Genomic DNA, 17,620 nt, shown 5'->3' on the forward strand with positions numbered 1-17,620 from the left:
AGCTCATCTGGGAGTGAGGCATCATAGCTGTTCATTTTGTCTGAAGTAATGGGCTGCAAATCCTGCCAGAGTTAACGTGTTTCCAATTCCATCTCTACCCTCAATCGGAGTTGGGTTTTTTTTTGCCCTTCAAATAGATTTCCAATTAAAAATTAGGTTACTCATATCAGTTGACAAACAATACTGTTTTAACATTATTAATGCATCCAGAACACCTTTGTCAGTTTAGAACTCCTTATTCTAGGTTAATGTACTATATGAATGCTGATTGTTGCTATGCATTGGATTACAAAGGTGGGTGAGAAAACAAATCTTAAGGAATAATTCATTTCTATTGAACCTTTGCTCTACAGTTTCTGATTCTATTAAAACAATATGGAGTAATAGATCCTTCTTCATTCATGAGAGGATGAACCGGCCTGGATTGGCCTCCTTCAGCTGAAACTGCAAGATATCCTTATGGAAATTCTAGAGCTAGCAAGATGGTGCCGGTGACCAATGGTGACGCTTTTCAGACAGCTCACAAAACTACTAGATACTCCAGTAGATACACTTCTGCGTCTGAACTGTGATCGCTGCAGTCCGTAGCCTGTAATTTCCCTTTTAAGGATGTGCATTTGAACCGACTAAACAATCTGGCACTTTTGCGATCCCCTGGGGGAATTCGGTGAACTAGACTCTCGAGAGGGCAGCTACGGCCGGGCAGCCATCACTGGGGGTGGATGTTGTGTTGAGGCCTGACAGTGAAAGACAAACCTGTGGCGACTCCATGAGTCCGTGCTAATTAAAGCATCAAGCAAGATTTAAATCATCGAGGATGAGAACAGAAAATGGACAGGTGTTCAGCACTGCCTGCTTGCCTGCTGGTCTCCCTCTCTTCTTGTTATACTGTCAGGCAGCAGGTGCATGAGTCTTAGGTCCCACGCCACCAGGTTCGGGAGCAGCGTTTCCCTGCAGCCATTGGGTTCTTAGACGGGCTTCACTCGCCTCAGCGTGGAACAGGCTCCGCAGCTGCAAACTCACTTTCAGGCTCTCTCTAGTTCAGGTTCCATATGTTTTTTGCTTACTTTCTTTGTGCGATTTGTCCTCTGTTGTAAATTAAATATGTGGTAGTTTTGTGAGTGTTTTTTAGCGAATTCCATTGGGTTTCTTTGTTTGGTGAAAAAAGATTAATCTCAAGGTTGCATATTGTATACGTACTTTGATAATAAATTTGAACTTTGAATTTTGGAACTAGTAACTAACTACCTTGTGATAGTGCAGTGTGCAATAAGCAAATCCAGCTCTCTAAACCTCACATTCTCAATCAACCTGCAGCACAATTTTCCAACTTTATTTGATTTTGTTTCACCGTCTCAAATTTGCAGAGATTATTATACCAGTCTATATACAGCCATGAATATGCAGATGTTCCCAAAGAATGTCAAACAGAACAAGGAATGGTAATGAAGAAGAGCTTCAATTTTTACCAAAAATACTGATTCAAACTGTGAATAGGAGCCAACGTACCGTCAGAGAGAGATTCATAGTCATAGTCGTATTCGTCATCTTCATCTTCTTCCTCATCATTGTTGGAGGTACCTGGGCCAGTCAGGCTGCCATTGCTTGTCTGTGCCTGCAGGTTTGCAAGCTGATGGGCCTGTAGGACAGAGCACATTGTCAGAGAAGCAAATTATGGACAAAAGCTTACAGAGAAAAACATTAAAGTGTTTGGAAACACTGTGTTGCACGAACAGTAAGAGAAATCTCGATAACAGTTGTCTCCAGAACTACTGGGGTTGTGATCATCATTTAAGGCTGTGCACTGAACCAAAGGCACTCTGACTAGCTGCATCACTGCCTGCTATGGAGGCTCCAGTGCACTGGATCAAAAGAGGCTGCAGAAGGTTGTAGCCTCATCCAGCCCCATCACGGGCACAGCCCTTCCCAGAGATGAGGGCATCTTCAAAAGACAATGCCTCAAGATAGCAACACCCATCATCACAGACTCTCACCGTCCAGCTCATCCCCTCTTTTCATTACTACCATCACGAAGGAGCACAGGAGCCTGAAAACACACGTCCCATTTTTAAAGAACAGCCTCTTCCGCAGCCCCTGCCACCGTCATCAGTTTTCTGAACAGTCCACGAAGATTTTTTTACTGTAACTTACAGAACTGTGCAAAAGTCTTAGACACATATATGTAGCTAGGCTGCCTAAGTCTTTTGCACAGTACTGTGGTAATTTTACATGCACTGTATTGCTGCCGCAAAAAAAAACACATGATGTATGTGAGTGATGATAAACTTGATAAACTTATGGGTCTCTGTTGTGGAGTGAGAGTGGGAAGAAGGCAGGGAGAGAGGAATCGTGGTTGGAAAGGGGGAGAGGAGGGGGGAGGGAGCAGGAAGCACCAGAGAGAGACAGTCTGTAATGATCAACAAGCCAATTGCTTGGAATCAAATAACCCTGCCTGGTGTCTCAGGGCTGGGTGTGTCTGCACCCGCGCCACCTCCTGTCCCTGGTACTCCTCCTCTGCCACCTGTCCCACACGCCTTTCATGGCACTCCACCCTCACCACTTCCTATATCCTTTGCTGTGGTCAGATATACAAACTCATTCTCTGCTCTAGGTTGACAAATACAATACTGTGCAAAAGCCTTAGGCACCCTAGCTATTCTATCTAGACACCTAAGACTTTTGCATAGTACTATATATACTATATAATAACTTTTTATGTATTGTATTCCACAAAGCAACAAATTTCATGACTTAAGTCAGTGTTAATAAACCTGATTCTGATACTGAAGGCAGTGGTGGAAATTAAGATCAGTTACAATGGCAACTGAATGAAACAACAGAAGTAAGGAGCTTATCCCTTTTCTAATGTTCAAAAAGATACATCAAATGATGTCCCTTCGGAGTTCTGGTGAGTTGAGAAAATCTCCAGGAATCACGTAAGAACTTGTGATCCTGCACTTGCAGCCCTCTCACCTTTTGTTTCAGTATGTCCACTGGAGTCTGATGAGCCTTCAATTTCTTGTTTTTGAGGAGAATTTTTCCTTTCAGTTGGCATACAGAAGGCAGCATTGGATTATCTGCAAAATCACTCTCAAACAAAAATTTGGTCACCAGCTTGTCTCCAAATACAGTCTGTGAAAAAGAGAGAGAGAGTTCCTGTGACTGTAGATTTAAGCTGACCGAGCAGTTATTTCAGTCATTGGAGACTGCCGAGACCATGCTTACCTTAACAATTTCTGCCATCTTCCGCTGCTGGGGCAGTGAGCAGTGATTCTCAATTGACAAAATCACCGGCATTTCAGAGTTTACAAAGGCATTGCGATTGATTGATTCGATGACATCCTGTGACGTAAAGTACAACATAAGAACTTCCATGCCACCAGTAATCATTGCCTATTTACACCACACACGCTGAAATGTTTTCAAGCAAACTTAACCAAATTGCACCTTAAACGGGATCTTGGTGGTCAGCGTGTGCCCATGATATATGATTGGCATACCATCATCCCCGTCCCAACAGTCCAGCTCAACACTTCGGCACCCTTGCAGCAGCACCTGAAAATGCGAAATGAGCAATAACTAATCGGAGAAATAACAGAGCGATCGAGAAATATTCCAGATAGAATGAAAGTAGACAGTTGAGAGCCAGAGACTCACTATCAGAAGTGTTATTGTCTCAGGTCAACGATGTATTATGAGGAGAGAGGGTGAGTAAAGGAGGAGGGTGGGAGAGAGAGGAGAACAGAGTTGGGGGACAAAAAGAGACCAAAACAAGAGGGAAAGAGGACAAGGGGGGGTGAGGGAGAGTTGAGGCGGAGGGTGGAGGAGAGAGGAGGAAGGAGGTGCGGGAGAAAAAGAGACCAAAAAAGACAGAATAAAAGGATGCAAGATAGAAAATGAGGGGGGAAAAAGCAAGAAACTGACAAAGGCCAAAGAGATCAGACAAAATGAGATTTAAAAAGTAATGTGGTTCAGAAGGGATAAATCAAGAATAGGAGTGACAAGTAGAGAATATCTGATACCTGGCTGTAAAGTTCGACTGAGGATTCTCCTTTCAGTTGATGGCCAGTAAGGTACGTGTTGTGAGAGGACTCAATGTAATAGTATGAAAGTGGATACTGCAGATCCTCGATATTAACTTGAGATTCATCGTTCTTTGAAGCAACGTTCTCCTTGTCCATTAGGAACCTGTATATAGTAGTTTATAAAAGAAATATTACATGAAAACTATATCTATAAATATTCATATCAACTGAATAGAGTTGCACATTGAATACACATTTCCATTCACCTTTCTCCTGTAAATGTCATCTGTCCCCTTTCTACTTTATGTTGTTCTTAAACAGCCATGAATATTGATCAGCACAATTCTAACACTGACCTACACAATTCTAACCTCACTTAAATGAAAATGCTGTCAGGCGCAAAGGGAAGCAGCATTAGTGATATCCTGGAATCTCAATGGGAATTAGCATCAGTGAGTGTGGTAATTTTGAAAGACACCTTGTCCAGGTCTTGACATTGTGTTATTTATTCATAATGGGCCTTCAGGATGAGAAAATGATAGAAGAGGAGAGGTGATCCACAGACATCAGCGGAACACTGGTTAGTGTGTACAATTATAGCCAACTGAAGTTCAAGCATGAGCACTTTTGGTTCAAGTGTCTTTTCTGCTTTAGAATTAAAAAATACCAACTATATAATAAAGTGATGCATTACCTTGCAAACCCTTCAAATGACATCAGTCCCTGCTGGCGCATGCTGACAGATGGCTCAAATTTCTGGGAGAGAATGAATATATTATCCTTTGCAATAGAAGTGACTATGTTAATACACAGCAGCTTTCTACATAATTACAATAGCTAACAAAACATTGGATAGAGTTTTCAGCTAGAATTTTGTCTCTCGGTTGTATCTATGTGCTTTGTGGAGCCTTTAAGATATGTTTTATTACAATATCAGCAAAAGGTTACTGACACTAAAAGATCTTGATGTTCTGATTTAGGATTCATGCAGTAACACTGCTAAAAGCAACCCTTTCAAAATCTTGAAGGCTGATAATTTTCAAAGATGAAACCAGCAAATAAGAAAGAGCAATAAAGGAGTTGTGCTATGTGTCCCTGGTACTGGAAGCTCAAGGGCTTCACAAAGATCACAGATTATACTTTGCACATATAGTGAAATGTCACAATATAATATAATTATAGGCGATTACACTGTCCATGTTCAACAGAATCATCTTCTGGCTGACTGGGTGCCCCAGGAACTGCTGTAAAAACCTGGCAAGGGGTCACAGTAATTGGTGCTGCTGTCTCACGGCTCCAGGGAGCCGAACTGATCTGTGTGTGCAGAGTTTGCATGTTCTTTCCCGGACTGTGTGACTTCCTCCAGATGCTCTGGTTTCCTGTCACATCCTAAAGGCATGCTTGGTTACTGTAAATTCCCCAGAGTGAAGATCAACTCAAAGGGGAGTCAATGAATATGTGTGAGACAGAATAAGTTACAGGGGTGAAGGAAGAAGACAAATGGGACTGATGGTATCGCTTTCTCAGGGCCAAATGGCCTTTTTATGTGGTGCTATGCATATTACATATAAAATAACTTTTCAATTTTCTTAACATTCTACAAGGGGACAAATAAATGTATAGAACAAAAATTGTTTTGAGTTCAGCACTGTTAATAACAGGTAATCATCAGAAAGCAATTTAAAGTCTGTCAGCAGATTAGCAATAGACAGTGTATAAATTTGTGCATTTCTATTCATAAGAGCTCAGCTACACATATAGAGTGCCAATATGGCACTGAAGTCCTATTCAGTCGTGAGTCCTCATCTTGCACATTGGGTTGGGGTATCTTTAGGACAGTGAATCTCTCAAACCTGAATAATGCTGAGAATTTCATCATAGGTGTGATTCTCCCCTTGACAGTTGACCAGGAAGTCATTCAATTGCTCAATTCCCATTTCACTCTCTCCCAGAGAAGCAATTTCCACTCGATTGGTCACAATGCTGGTTGCCGCGATGTAATCAGAAATTTGTCTCTGATTATCTGTTATTTGCTGTCGACTCTTTATAAACAGACCGAGATCCGACACATTTCTTGTTAACAGGTCTAGACAAACAAGAGTACAGATTTTCATTTGTTATTTTCAATAACGAATGCATTATTTATCACAAACAGCAGTTAAAAGTATATACACATAGATGGATATATATACACGTTACTAACATTTATTTCAGAAACTCAACAATAAGGATGAATTTCTGTTATATTTATGGGACTTCTTCCTCCAAGTATCAAGTAGATTTACTCTAATTTACACTATCAATATTCTTATTATATATATTAGGATATGGCAGAGGATATAAATTACACTAGGAATTAGACAGAAAATAACATTTTGTAAACACCTAACTTACTTATACGTAATCTGAACATAAGGTATATGAAGTAAGTAGAAAGAGTAACTTTATCCAAGTGGTTGTGTTTGCTCTACATTCTTATCTAAGCCAATTTCTAATCATAAAATATTTGCAAGTTCAACATTTTTATGCCAAATATCAAATTCCTGTGCATCCATTTCCCTTTTTTGCCAGTTATGTCTCTGCAGCTGATTCTACTGTTGTTTTCCTTGTTCTACTTCTGCCACTATAGTCTTGTTCCTCCTCCATCCCCATCTATGTAGCCCTCTAAGTGTGTGTGTGTGTGTGTGTGTGTACACGCGCACATGAGAACATCTTTCCTGTTCCTCTTCTCTCTCCCTCCATCCACCCCTCCTGTTCCCCTTGCATCTGCCTGTGATTTTCCTGCACCCCTGTCTCTCCTTACATCCCTTCTGCTCCTCTCTCAATTCAAATACACATCTTTTCCAGAAAACGATGAAAGGACGTACTGAATAATCCTAAATTGTGAGATCCCTCTCAGAACTTCCACTAATCTCAAAAAAGTGCCCAGATTCAGAAATGATCGAGTAAATAATTGCAATATCGTTGCAGGAGATGACTGACCTAGGTCAGGCTGCAGCGCAGTGATGTTGTCATCGATCGTCAGGTTTGTGTACAGTGGGGCAGATTCTGAGCCCGAGCGATTGCATGATACAGAGTAAATGTCAAAAAGATCCTTCAGGTCCTTCCTGCTTCGTACACTAGTCCGTAAACAAACACAGTCAATCTCTTTCACTACATGCACACTTGCTAAGCACAAAGCATCATTCAACTAAAATAAGTTATCTCTTAGGAAAGGTCACTGACATAAAATATTAACTCTATTTTTCTCCACCACCCCACACCCCCACCCCGCCCTGCTTGAGTGAGAATTTCCAGAATTTTGTGTTTACTTCAGTTTTCCAAAGATTTTGGTTTTTCTTTCAAAATTTGCTTATTAGCTTATTAGCTTCAATTATTGTGCTGTCCCAATAAGAAACAATGCAGATATCTCAATCAAATCTGTAGAGTGAGATCATATTCACCTGAATGATTTGAAAAGTTCGACGAACTCAACGAAACTCATGTTGCTGTCAGAGACCATGAAGTCCTGAAATCCTTTCAGCCCTCCTTTTACCCGTCCATGCCAGCTGTTACTCCCTCTTGGGCTATCGGAAGACCATAAAACCATGTTAGATAAAAGAAAAGAGTCACTGTCTGAATAAAAATCCCTTTTAACTTGGACTCTTTAAAACGTAGCAGCTTTAAGACATATTGTAGTATAAAATATACCTTTAGTTAATTGTTGAGGTGTTACTTTTAGAAAGAATATGCTGAAATGCATTGAACTGCTGCTGCTAAGTTAACAAATTTCACGTCACATGCTGGTGATAATAAACCAGATTCTGATTCTGAAGTACAGTACTGTGCAAGAGTCGTAGGCATGTGTATATAGCGAGGGTACCTTAGAGTTTTGCACAGTACTGTTAATAATAGTGTACGAGAAAGATTCTGATACAATGACTGGCGGATGACTGGAAGAAGATGCATTAGAATGAGTCCAAGAAAACTGCCGGGAGGAAGTGAAGGATCACAGTAGTGGGTCTATGGGAGCTGTTGTGCAAGAGATGTGGTGAGGAGAATGGCTATACTGAAGCCTAAGGCAAGTGAATATACAGTGAAGTCTGAAATCTGAGAGTACAATATAATGAACTCCCCGGACATGGACCACAGATTGAAAATGAATGGCTGATAGTTTTCACTTGAGCATTTCTTAAGCTAAAGAGGGAAAATGGAACCAGTAGAAAAATCCAAATTGTTACTGTATATTCAGTCACAAGAGTTGGGTCTACGTCAATATCATCTACTTTCCTTTTTTTTCATAAGAAACCCAGTAATATGCTATAAAAGGGTTTCTGCACCCTCCGATATCTCCACCACCCTTCCAGGACTCTATATCTTCTTGGGGTCTCATTCAATCTGAAGCTTATTGCCATTCAGTGTACCAAAAATCCTTTTTTTAAAATTTAAAGTTATTTTCAATGAGGTGAAAGATTAAAAAATATATGTTGTAAGGGAGAGTTGAGCATATAAGGCACTACAGGGCCAGGGCTGCATTTGGGAGAGATTACAGAGGGAGTGAGGCTCAAAATGAGGAAACGGGATGGAGTGATTATCTTACCAATGCAGGAAAGAAAGAACCCAAGGATATATAAAAAAATCAAAGCGGGAGTAGGCCTTTAAATAGGATCATGGCTGTTAGTGGCAGTTTCCTGAACAAACCCATCCTTTTCTTTAGTAAAATCTGATATCAAATATACCTGTAAGATTTCAGCTACGTCTTCAGTTGCTTTGCATGGGACACCTTGTGAGTTCTCTTAAGGTCCAATCCCTTTTCTAACTACTGCTTACTACTTTCATGCCCATATGGAAGGCTTTTGGATGCTCTTTTATAATAATCAGCAATTCTATTTTTTTTGTTCTGCTTTAATTTCCTTTTCATCTCCCCTTTCACCTTGCTATATTCAACCTCCTTCCCACTTTAACTACCGTATTTATGTGACATGCATTATTTTCCTCCTCCTATCAGTTGCTTTGTCTTTATCTCCTTTCTCATCAGGGATTACTAGCCTTGGTTTCTCTGCCTCACTTGTAGGAAAGTAACTCCTTGTTGAGGTCAAGCAACACTCATCAAAGTTGCTGGTGAATGCAGCAGGCCAGGCAGCATCTCTAGGAAGAGATCTCTTACTAACTCTTCCTTCAGTTAGTCCTGACGAAGGGTCTCGGCCTGAAACGTCGACTGCACCTCTTCCTAGAGATGCTGCCTGGCCTGCTGCGTTCACCAGCAACTTTGATGTGTGTTGCTTGAATTTTCAGCATCTGCAGAATTCCTGTTGTTTGTGTCCTTGTTGAGGTCAGTCATTATCCTGCCAATTTTTTAATTATACTTTACCCTGGCCAGATTGCCTCTCTTCTCACTGAACATATGTCTTATTGAAAGGTTGTCCTTTAAATGTACTGATTCTTTCTCCAGTCTTAAGATAAAACTTTCACGTGAAAGTACAGAGGAACATCTGGAGAAATTTCTGAAACGCTCGTTCGCTGCTGTCGTTACTGCGCGGTCGGGAATCTTTCGGACGGTAGGCCTCAAAATCCCCGGCCTTGCCTGCTTTTGGCGACCGAGAAAGAGGTCGAATCGCTCGGACAGAGATGGCGCTCAGTACTCGGTGTCAGAGAGCTGATCAGAGCTCGAAGTTTTCGGATGACTCAGAGTCAGATTGTGGTCGGCATGGCAGGGAGAGTTCTTCCTTCTCCCGTCTGCGTGAGATGTGGAACATTTGAGAAACTTTGAACTTTACTGTGCTCACGGACTTCATCAAGTTATGGTATTGTGCACTGTTGTAACTATACGTTATAATTATATGGTTTTGTCAGTTTTTCTAGCCTTGGTTTGTCCTGTGTTTTGTGATATCACACCAGAGGAAATCATGTATCATTTCTTAATGCATGCATTACTAAATGACAATAAAAGAGGACTATGTGTCTTCATAATCTAAAAAAATAGTGAAGTTTACTCCCAATGACGCCTGATCCACTTCATTCCTCAGAATGTCTTCTTCTTGGCTGTGACAAAAGCCTGAACTCATTTCAGAAATTCCAACTTTTCTTTCCCTTTTATCACAATTAATATTTGGGTAGCTGAAAACCCCTGTATCACCCTGCACACTCCTGCCACCAGTCTGCAAGGCTGTACCTCCATCTCTCTTACTATTTAGCAGCATTTGGAATATCGTTTCCTACTTGCTTCTTAACAAAAACAAATGAATTCTGTGCATTGCACCTCTTTCGCCCTCTCTACCTTTTTGCACACCGTGTATCAGTGCCCAGTCGTGCCCTTTTCTGGGTCCTATTTCAGTGAGTTCCTTTGTGGAATTTACTAACTTCACTAAAATAGTGATGTTAATCTGGGGCGTACATTGAAGAAGCAAGTTCTCACTACAGATGTAACATAAACTATGTTATCATGTGGCGTATTAATGTTATTTTACAAAAAAACAGAACCATATGGAACTGCATAAGATTACATACATATGAAACTGGGTTTTGTTGCCTATATTGTAAAGCCCCTTATCTTTTGACAGAAAATATAAATATTAAAATGTTGACTGAATTACAGAATATAAGCAAATGGTTCAATTTGTCATCTGGGTCCCTGCACCATCTCTACTTCAAATATTTATCCAACTTTCCACTAAACTATCATATGGCCTCCACCCCACTCTACCCTGTGGCACAGATTCACATGCTCTAATAATTATAGCACAAAGAAATTCCTCTAAACTCTTCTCACATATCTATGACTTAATGTTCCTCCTCCACCATTGCCTCTGTAAATAAAAGTGATTGTGCTCTTTTCTCATCTTAATAGTAACAAGTATCTCAATACATTCTTTCTATAATGTACTGTATTCATACTGAATACTGAAATACAGTAGAAACTATATTGTCAGCACAGACGCAATGGCCTGAAATGTCTGTCCCTGCTGTGTACTGTTTTATTTTCTAAGTGAAAGGTTCTTTGGCCATTCCTGCTATTTAAAAGCTTGCTTTTCATGTGAACATTTAAATAAGACTTATTATGCCACATGTTGCTCTGGTGGGAAGGAATAAATGTGTGAATCTTAGACCACATTTATTTTTCTCCTACCCAGTTTTGGTCTTGCTGGTAGTTGAAAGAACTGGAGAGGAGACTGGTCTCACTGGTGTGGTCGCTGGAGGGCCCAACGTAGCGGATGGTGGTGTGGTGAGAGAACGGGCTCTGGCAGGAAGCGTATAAGAACCAGGAGAAGCCATTGCAATACTCAAATCTGAAAAGAATAAATGTGTCAAATAAATTAAGCACATATTGGCCAAGAATTCACTGGTATAACTCATTGGAATCTTTAATCACCACTCTCTTGATCTCAATTAGAATGCATATGGTAACAAATCAAGCAGTGGTACCAAACCATTGAACTTATTAACACAGGAAAGTTACTGAACTGGTGAGAACTGTGCAGTCAAACAGAGAAGGAGATAGGAACTTCCACCATACAACTATCAGCGACTAGTATCAACATTTCCATAAAGTTGCTGGTACTTAGGTGGGGAATTGCTGGTGTTCTGAATGGAACCAACAGCATCACTCAGCAAAATCTGAGCTGTTGTTTCTCAGTTTACACTGTAAATTTTCTTCAAGGTTTAATGTTAACGATTAAAAATGTAATAAAATATGGTCAACTAAGTGATATTTGTCAATTGTCAAACAAATAAAAATGGAAGACATCATTAAAAAGAGTAAACAGATTGATTGCAATAACAGTGTCCTGACATTGCAATCTAGCAGTGATTCCTAGCTTTATATTTTGCATTTATAATTACATTTCAGTCTAATTGTATTAATTACTATTATAATCACATGTTGCAACCTGACATCACAAGCTGACAATATGATTTTCCTCTAAACCCACGTGGATCCTCCCTGCTAAGCTGTATTCAGAGTTTTGTTCCAAAACCATTCAATTCTCTACCAGATAATATAGTAACAATTGCTCTCAGAGTGAGAGCATCAGAGAGCCATTGAACATGAAAACAGGTTGGTCAGCCCACTGAGTCAGGATGAACCACCACCCATCCATTTACAAACTTGATCCTACATTAATCCTATTCTTTTTATTCTCCCTGCATTCCCATCTACTTTTCCCATGTTCTATCACTCACACTCTAGGAGGAATTTAGCAGGGCCAATTAAACTACGAGCCACACATCTTCAAAGTTTCAAAGCAAATTGATTATCAAAGTAGATGTATGTCACCACATACAACCCGGAGATTCATTTTCCTGCGGGCATTCACAGTAAACACAAAGAAATACAACCATATCGTTGAGAAACTACTACATAGACGGACAAACAACCAATGTGCAAAATAAATAAGCAAATAAATAAATAAATAAATATTGAGAACTTGAGTCTGGAGTCCTTGAAAGTGAGTCTATAGAACATAGAAAGCCCTCAGCACGATACAGGCCCTTCGGCCCATAAGGCTGTGCTGAACGTGTACTTACTTCAGAAATTACCTAGGGTTACCAAAGCCCTCTGTTTTTCTAAGCTCCATGTACCTATCCAGGAGTCTCTTAAAAGACACTATCGTATCCACCTCCACCACCGTCGCCGGCAGCCCATTCCACGCACTCAGCACTTTGTGATGTGGAAGAAAACTGAAGTACCCAGAGCAGGGGATCCCAACCTTTTTTATGTCATGGACCCCCTACCATTAATCGAGGGGTTCGTGGATCCCAGGTTGGGAACTCCTGACCTAGATGAAACCTATGCAGGCACAGGAAGAATATGCAAATTCTGCTGGTGGTCAGGACAGCTGTCGAAGCTGAGAGGTAGTGACTCTACCTGTGGCGTTGCCCAAGGTGTGCCACTCTGTGCCAGCTATGCCATTCTAAGGTACACTCACATCTACAAAGCTTCTTAGAATATGATCTACAACTCCTGGTCCACAAGTACTGCAGATATTTAAGGGAAGAAGCCTGTTACCTGATTCTTCTTGTTCATCGAAGTCTGCTGGGTCAGATCCGCTCCTGCTTCGCGATTCTTTGCAGTTTCGAGCTTTGCGTGTGCCCATGTCCTCGTCAGTGATCTCCCCACTGTCTCCCTGCACAGAACCAACCTTTCAGTCAATTAATCCTTGATCGAAAGCACATGACACAGTGACTTATGAAAGTCTCATTTCATACCCTGATGAGTGATTTCTTTATCTTTTTGGCTGTGTTCATTCCCAGTGTGTTGTTGCGCTGCAGGTTGGACTTTTCTGTGCTTTTGTTTACAGTCGCTGTGGCTGTGTTCCCTGTGATCCATCGTCTGCCTCCAAAGAGTTCAATAACCTGAGCCAGTGTTGGTCCCTCAAACTTGCCTTCCTCCTGCATGAAAAACATGGAATTGTATGTTAAACAGGCCACCTATCCACATGAATTAGCTGGCAGTCAGGCTCCAAACATATGTCCTCCCACCTCATTTTATCTCTTGCCATGACTTTCCATCCCTTCCTCCTCATCACTAATGGCAATGCTCTTAATCATTAATCTTCACACATAAATCACATCTGAGCATTTTCTACAGGTGTGACATTGCCAACCTTTTCTTTTCATTCACCTCCTTCCAGACACACCAGCTACCTGGGTGCTACTACCACCATACTCTGACAGAGAAGAATCTATTTACCTCACTATTTTGTCCTCTTTTTGCACCACGTTTAATTTTTAAATTTTTTAAAACTGTAATTTGTCATATATTTTTACGTATTATGTTATACCGCAGCTGAAAACTACAAGCTTCATGGCATACATCGGTGATCATAAACCTGATTTTGACGAGTTCAAGAGGAAGAGGGAGGGAAGAAGAGGGAGAGAAGAGAAGAGGAAGAGAAGAGGGAGAGAAGAGAAGAGAAGAGGAGAGAGGAGGGAGAGAAGAGAAGAGGAAGAGAAGAGAAGAGGGAGAGAAGAGAAGAGGGAGAGAAGAGAAGAGGGAGAGAGGAGGAGAGAAGAAGAGAGAGGAGGAGAGAAGAGAGGAAGAGAGAAGAGGAGAGAGGAGGAGAGAATAGAGGAGAAGAGGCTTTCGTTAGTTCAGCATGTCTGACTGTCCGCCAGCAGGTCGACCTAACGCTAGCTGTCTAAAGCCTAATAGATCAATGAAAATTATAATTTCTTGCACACCCCCTCCAGGGATGATTTGCACAACCTAGTGCTACAGTTTAGAAACTTCCATTTAGCTTTCTTCTCCATCGCATTTTTGCCCTCATTCTCATAAAGTTAACTTTGTTTTGTTTGAGTTTTCTTTATGTCAAAACTATTGCTGCAATATTTGTACTGCTGCAATATTTCAAGTAAAGTCCATAATAAGTCAAAGAAGTGAATCACAAATTTCAAAACTGCAGATCAATAGCTTTTAGTTTATTTTCCATATTTTTTCTATCAGTCTAGGGCAGGTAAATAATGCATTTCTCCTGCAGTTTAAAATGAATTGTTCCTTCTGTCTCCTTTGCGTAAGTAGAATTTGTGACCTTTGAATTTACAAAAATATTACCTAAACGTTAGTGCTGTGATGGGTTTAGACTAGAAGACTAAATATTTAGATTATCACGGCTTTCATAGTACATTTTCTCATTTACAGTTGTGCTTGTAAAACAGTATGAACCTTAAAACAGGATCCACCAAACTGTGCTGCCCTCAGCCAATGTTTCCTGTCAGCATTCAGCTACCAAATTGAAGTAATGGCTTGTGTGCACGAGGCTAGAGTTTACTGACAGATTTGGGGTGTCACATGGAATCCAACAATTCACTTTCTTTAAACACAGCAGATTCTACAGATGCTGGAAATCCAGAGCACCACACACAAAATGCCAGAGGAACTCAGCAGGTCAGGCAGCAACATTGGAGAGGAATATTGAATTGGTGTTTTGGGCATAGACCCTTCATCTAGTCCCACTTGCAATGTTGGCACTGAGACAAAGTATCGCAGACCTGAGACTTCAACTTTTTTCCCCTCTTTCTACAGATGCTGCCTGACCTGTTGAGCATTTTCAGCATTTTCTGCTTCCGTTTCAGCTTTCAGATTTCCAACACCTGCAGTTTGCTTTTCCCACTTGACATTGAACCTATTGAATGAAGGGAGACTCCTTTTCTACATCAAAGTGCCCAAGATAAAACTTTTATTTCCTAGCACTGTTTACAATGACACAAATACTGTTCTATACAAGATTCTCTCTCTCCACTCTTTATCAGAGTTCTATCCATTGCTCAGTAGTATAATACTAAGGATTACATTGGAAAAATATTGATTTAACTCAAATCTTACCCGTCTGTCTAGGTAAGTCTGTAATGTTCACAAGCAGTATATATCTGCTATACATGTTCACTATGTGATGTTTCTTTTCGCGAAAGCGTTTCTCACCTATCATTTCCTCTCAACACATTCCTCAAACACCAAGGGGTACTTTTAGTTCTTTCCTTTCCAAGCTCTAGGGCTTGGATAAAGCATTATTTCATAGAAATCAAAGCAGTACTTCACACTCAAAATGCAATTTGACCGGAATACTACGGCCAATGAGGATTTGTTCTCAAATTATTTCATACCTAGGTCATTTTCAAATTCTTTATTGGGAATTTCAATTTCAGTGAACGTGCAATTATTATTTTGCTTCTAATAGTTCCTTGCATTCAACTGACGTGTATTTAATTTGATTCTAATCATCAATTTTCTTTGTAAAATCTTGCCCGTTTTTTGAGTTCACCCACCTTCCCTTGTTTGAGATAAATAGAACTGTTTGTTATGAAGAATGGTATTTACTTGTACCATTAGCACAGTTACTGATCCCTGAACATTCCTACTCAGCTTTAAGTTAGCTGCTATCTCTTTACTTTTTCTTTATAGTTATTTGCTAATTTTGCATATTTACCCAGTGAAAGATCTCAGCCTTAAATGGTGACTATTTATTCTCCTCCATAGATGCTGCCTGACCTGCTGAGTTCCTCCGGCATTTTGTGTGTGTTGCTCTGGATTTCCAGCATTCGCAGAATATCCTGCATTTATTATTTTAATTAGCTTGTTTCATTTTCCATCCAATTTTTAGTAGTCTTTTCTGTTAGCCCCATGTGGTTTCCAATAATGTAATATAGAATTGAAAAGTATTTTCATTATTATTTCTGATGAAATTACTCTTCTGTTTTCTCTTTGTGTTATAATGTATTGGCCTATTGAGTCATAAAGTTCAGAGAAACTACTTTGCTTCATAACTGTTATTACCATAAATATTTACAGTAACATACTGAAAACTCTTAATTTGTTTTCTGATTAAAAGTTTCTTAAACTTCTTGCACATTTGATGCTAAGGGCATCAGAATACACCAGAAAGAGCAAATATTGACATCAAATCAATACCCAGCGTCCTAGGCAATGTCAATAAACAAGTATTTTCATAATATTCCTTTATGCCCTATTTAATATATGCAGTTAACGCTGGCATTATGAGCATTATAAGTACTTATTCACTTAAATCACCAACAGATTATTTCCCATCTTATAATTCTTGACAATATTCAGAAATATTGTTGCAAGAGATTAATTTCCATGTACCTGATACAAACTGACATATTGCTTCCTCAGCCATTGCAGTCTTTGGTCAGGAAACTTCTTCATTTTCCTCACAGCCGTCACCAGTTCCTGTAATCCATCATGCACCATTTTAGCAGTGTACTTAGGAGCCACAAAGTGCAATAAGCGATTATCAGTCGTATGGACCCCATACAGCAATGTTATGCAATTGTCCTCCAGGGTCATCTGGGAAAGTTTGTTTTGAATGCAAACAGTATTAAGATCAATTCCTGAATGTCCCATGTAAACAGCTTTCACCACAGACATGTCCAAAAAGCCTTCTACAAGTCCATTTAATGCAATGTGCCCATACAGCTGAAACTTCGTATTACCAACATCTGTGCTATTACCCGGTACTATGCTTTTCACCTTGGCGTTGGTTGGGTTGGCTGTAGGTGGTTTTGACCAAGTCAGAGTACAGTTGTCAGCTTCCAGTTTGAGAAAGCAGCGTGCTGATAGATGAGCCTCCTGGTCATAATGTATGACTGTGGATCCTTGCAGGAGAAACTGATGGACGTCAGCTCTAATGGACAATACATACCAAGGAATGAGTTCCGTCTCATGATTAAACGCCTTCTGCTGGTCCTCTGTCCCACTCAGGTCAAGCTCACTGGATTGCTCAAAGGAATCGCTCTCCGAGTCTGACAGGTCTCCAACAATGAACCTGCACAGTGAAGGAGAAGTTAGCTAAGATACTTCACGTCTCTGATGAAAGCACACACCTGCTCCTCTGGCTGCCAATAGGCTGTGTTCTCTTCCATAACCTTCCACATGTAGTCACTCCACACTCAATTTTCATGGGGCAGGTGGTCACACTGTATTATCATTCATTTAGTAGTATTTCTAGTTTTAGAATTAGTTTTATGTAAATGAAACAGAACAATGCAATAGTGTCAAAAGGAATTTAGACTTTCATTTGAGTTAGATTGGCTTGGCTTGTTACTTTAGAAATTACCTCACAAGTGCCACAGCTGAAGGAATGCACCATACCATAGTCCAT

General features: G+C 40.3%; 1 protein-coding gene across 7 annotated transcripts in view; it reads right to left on the reverse strand.

Annotated features, from left to right (window-relative positions):
- plce1 (phospholipase C, epsilon 1) overlaps window positions 1-17,620 on the reverse strand; it is a 479,606-nt gene that overhangs the window by 71,666 nt on the left and 390,320 nt on the right. For all 7 annotated transcript variants that reach the window (XR_011882709.1, XM_072239321.1, XM_072239318.1 and 4 more), the window contains 13 exons: window positions 16,603-17,284; window positions 13,209-13,391; window positions 13,009-13,126; window positions 11,131-11,290; window positions 7,469-7,591; window positions 7,008-7,144; window positions 5,879-6,111; window positions 4,720-4,781; window positions 4,023-4,188; window positions 3,448-3,555; window positions 3,226-3,342; window positions 2,974-3,132; window positions 1,510-1,639 (listed from right to left, as the gene is read on the reverse strand). Coding sequence is in view for 6 of the 7 variants with exons in the window: in XM_072239321.1 (XP_072095422.1) it covers window positions 1,510-1,639; window positions 2,974-3,132; window positions 3,226-3,342; window positions 3,448-3,555; window positions 4,023-4,188; window positions 4,720-4,781; window positions 5,879-6,111; window positions 7,008-7,144; window positions 7,469-7,591; window positions 11,131-11,290; window positions 13,009-13,126; window positions 13,209-13,391; window positions 16,603-17,284 (2,378 nt within the window). In the remaining variant the exon portion in view is untranslated. The remainder of the gene's footprint in view (window positions 1-1,509; window positions 1,640-2,973; window positions 3,133-3,225; window positions 3,343-3,447; window positions 3,556-4,022; window positions 4,189-4,719; window positions 4,782-5,878; window positions 6,112-7,007; window positions 7,145-7,468; window positions 7,592-11,130; window positions 11,291-13,008; window positions 13,127-13,208; window positions 13,392-16,602; window positions 17,285-17,620) is intronic.

Source organism: Mobula birostris, chromosome 21 (assembly GCF_030028105.1).
Source record: "Mobula birostris isolate sMobBir1 chromosome 21, sMobBir1.hap1, whole genome shotgun sequence".
In the NCBI taxonomy this organism is placed as follows: domain Eukaryota; kingdom Metazoa; phylum Chordata; class Chondrichthyes; order Myliobatiformes; family Myliobatidae; genus Mobula; species Mobula birostris.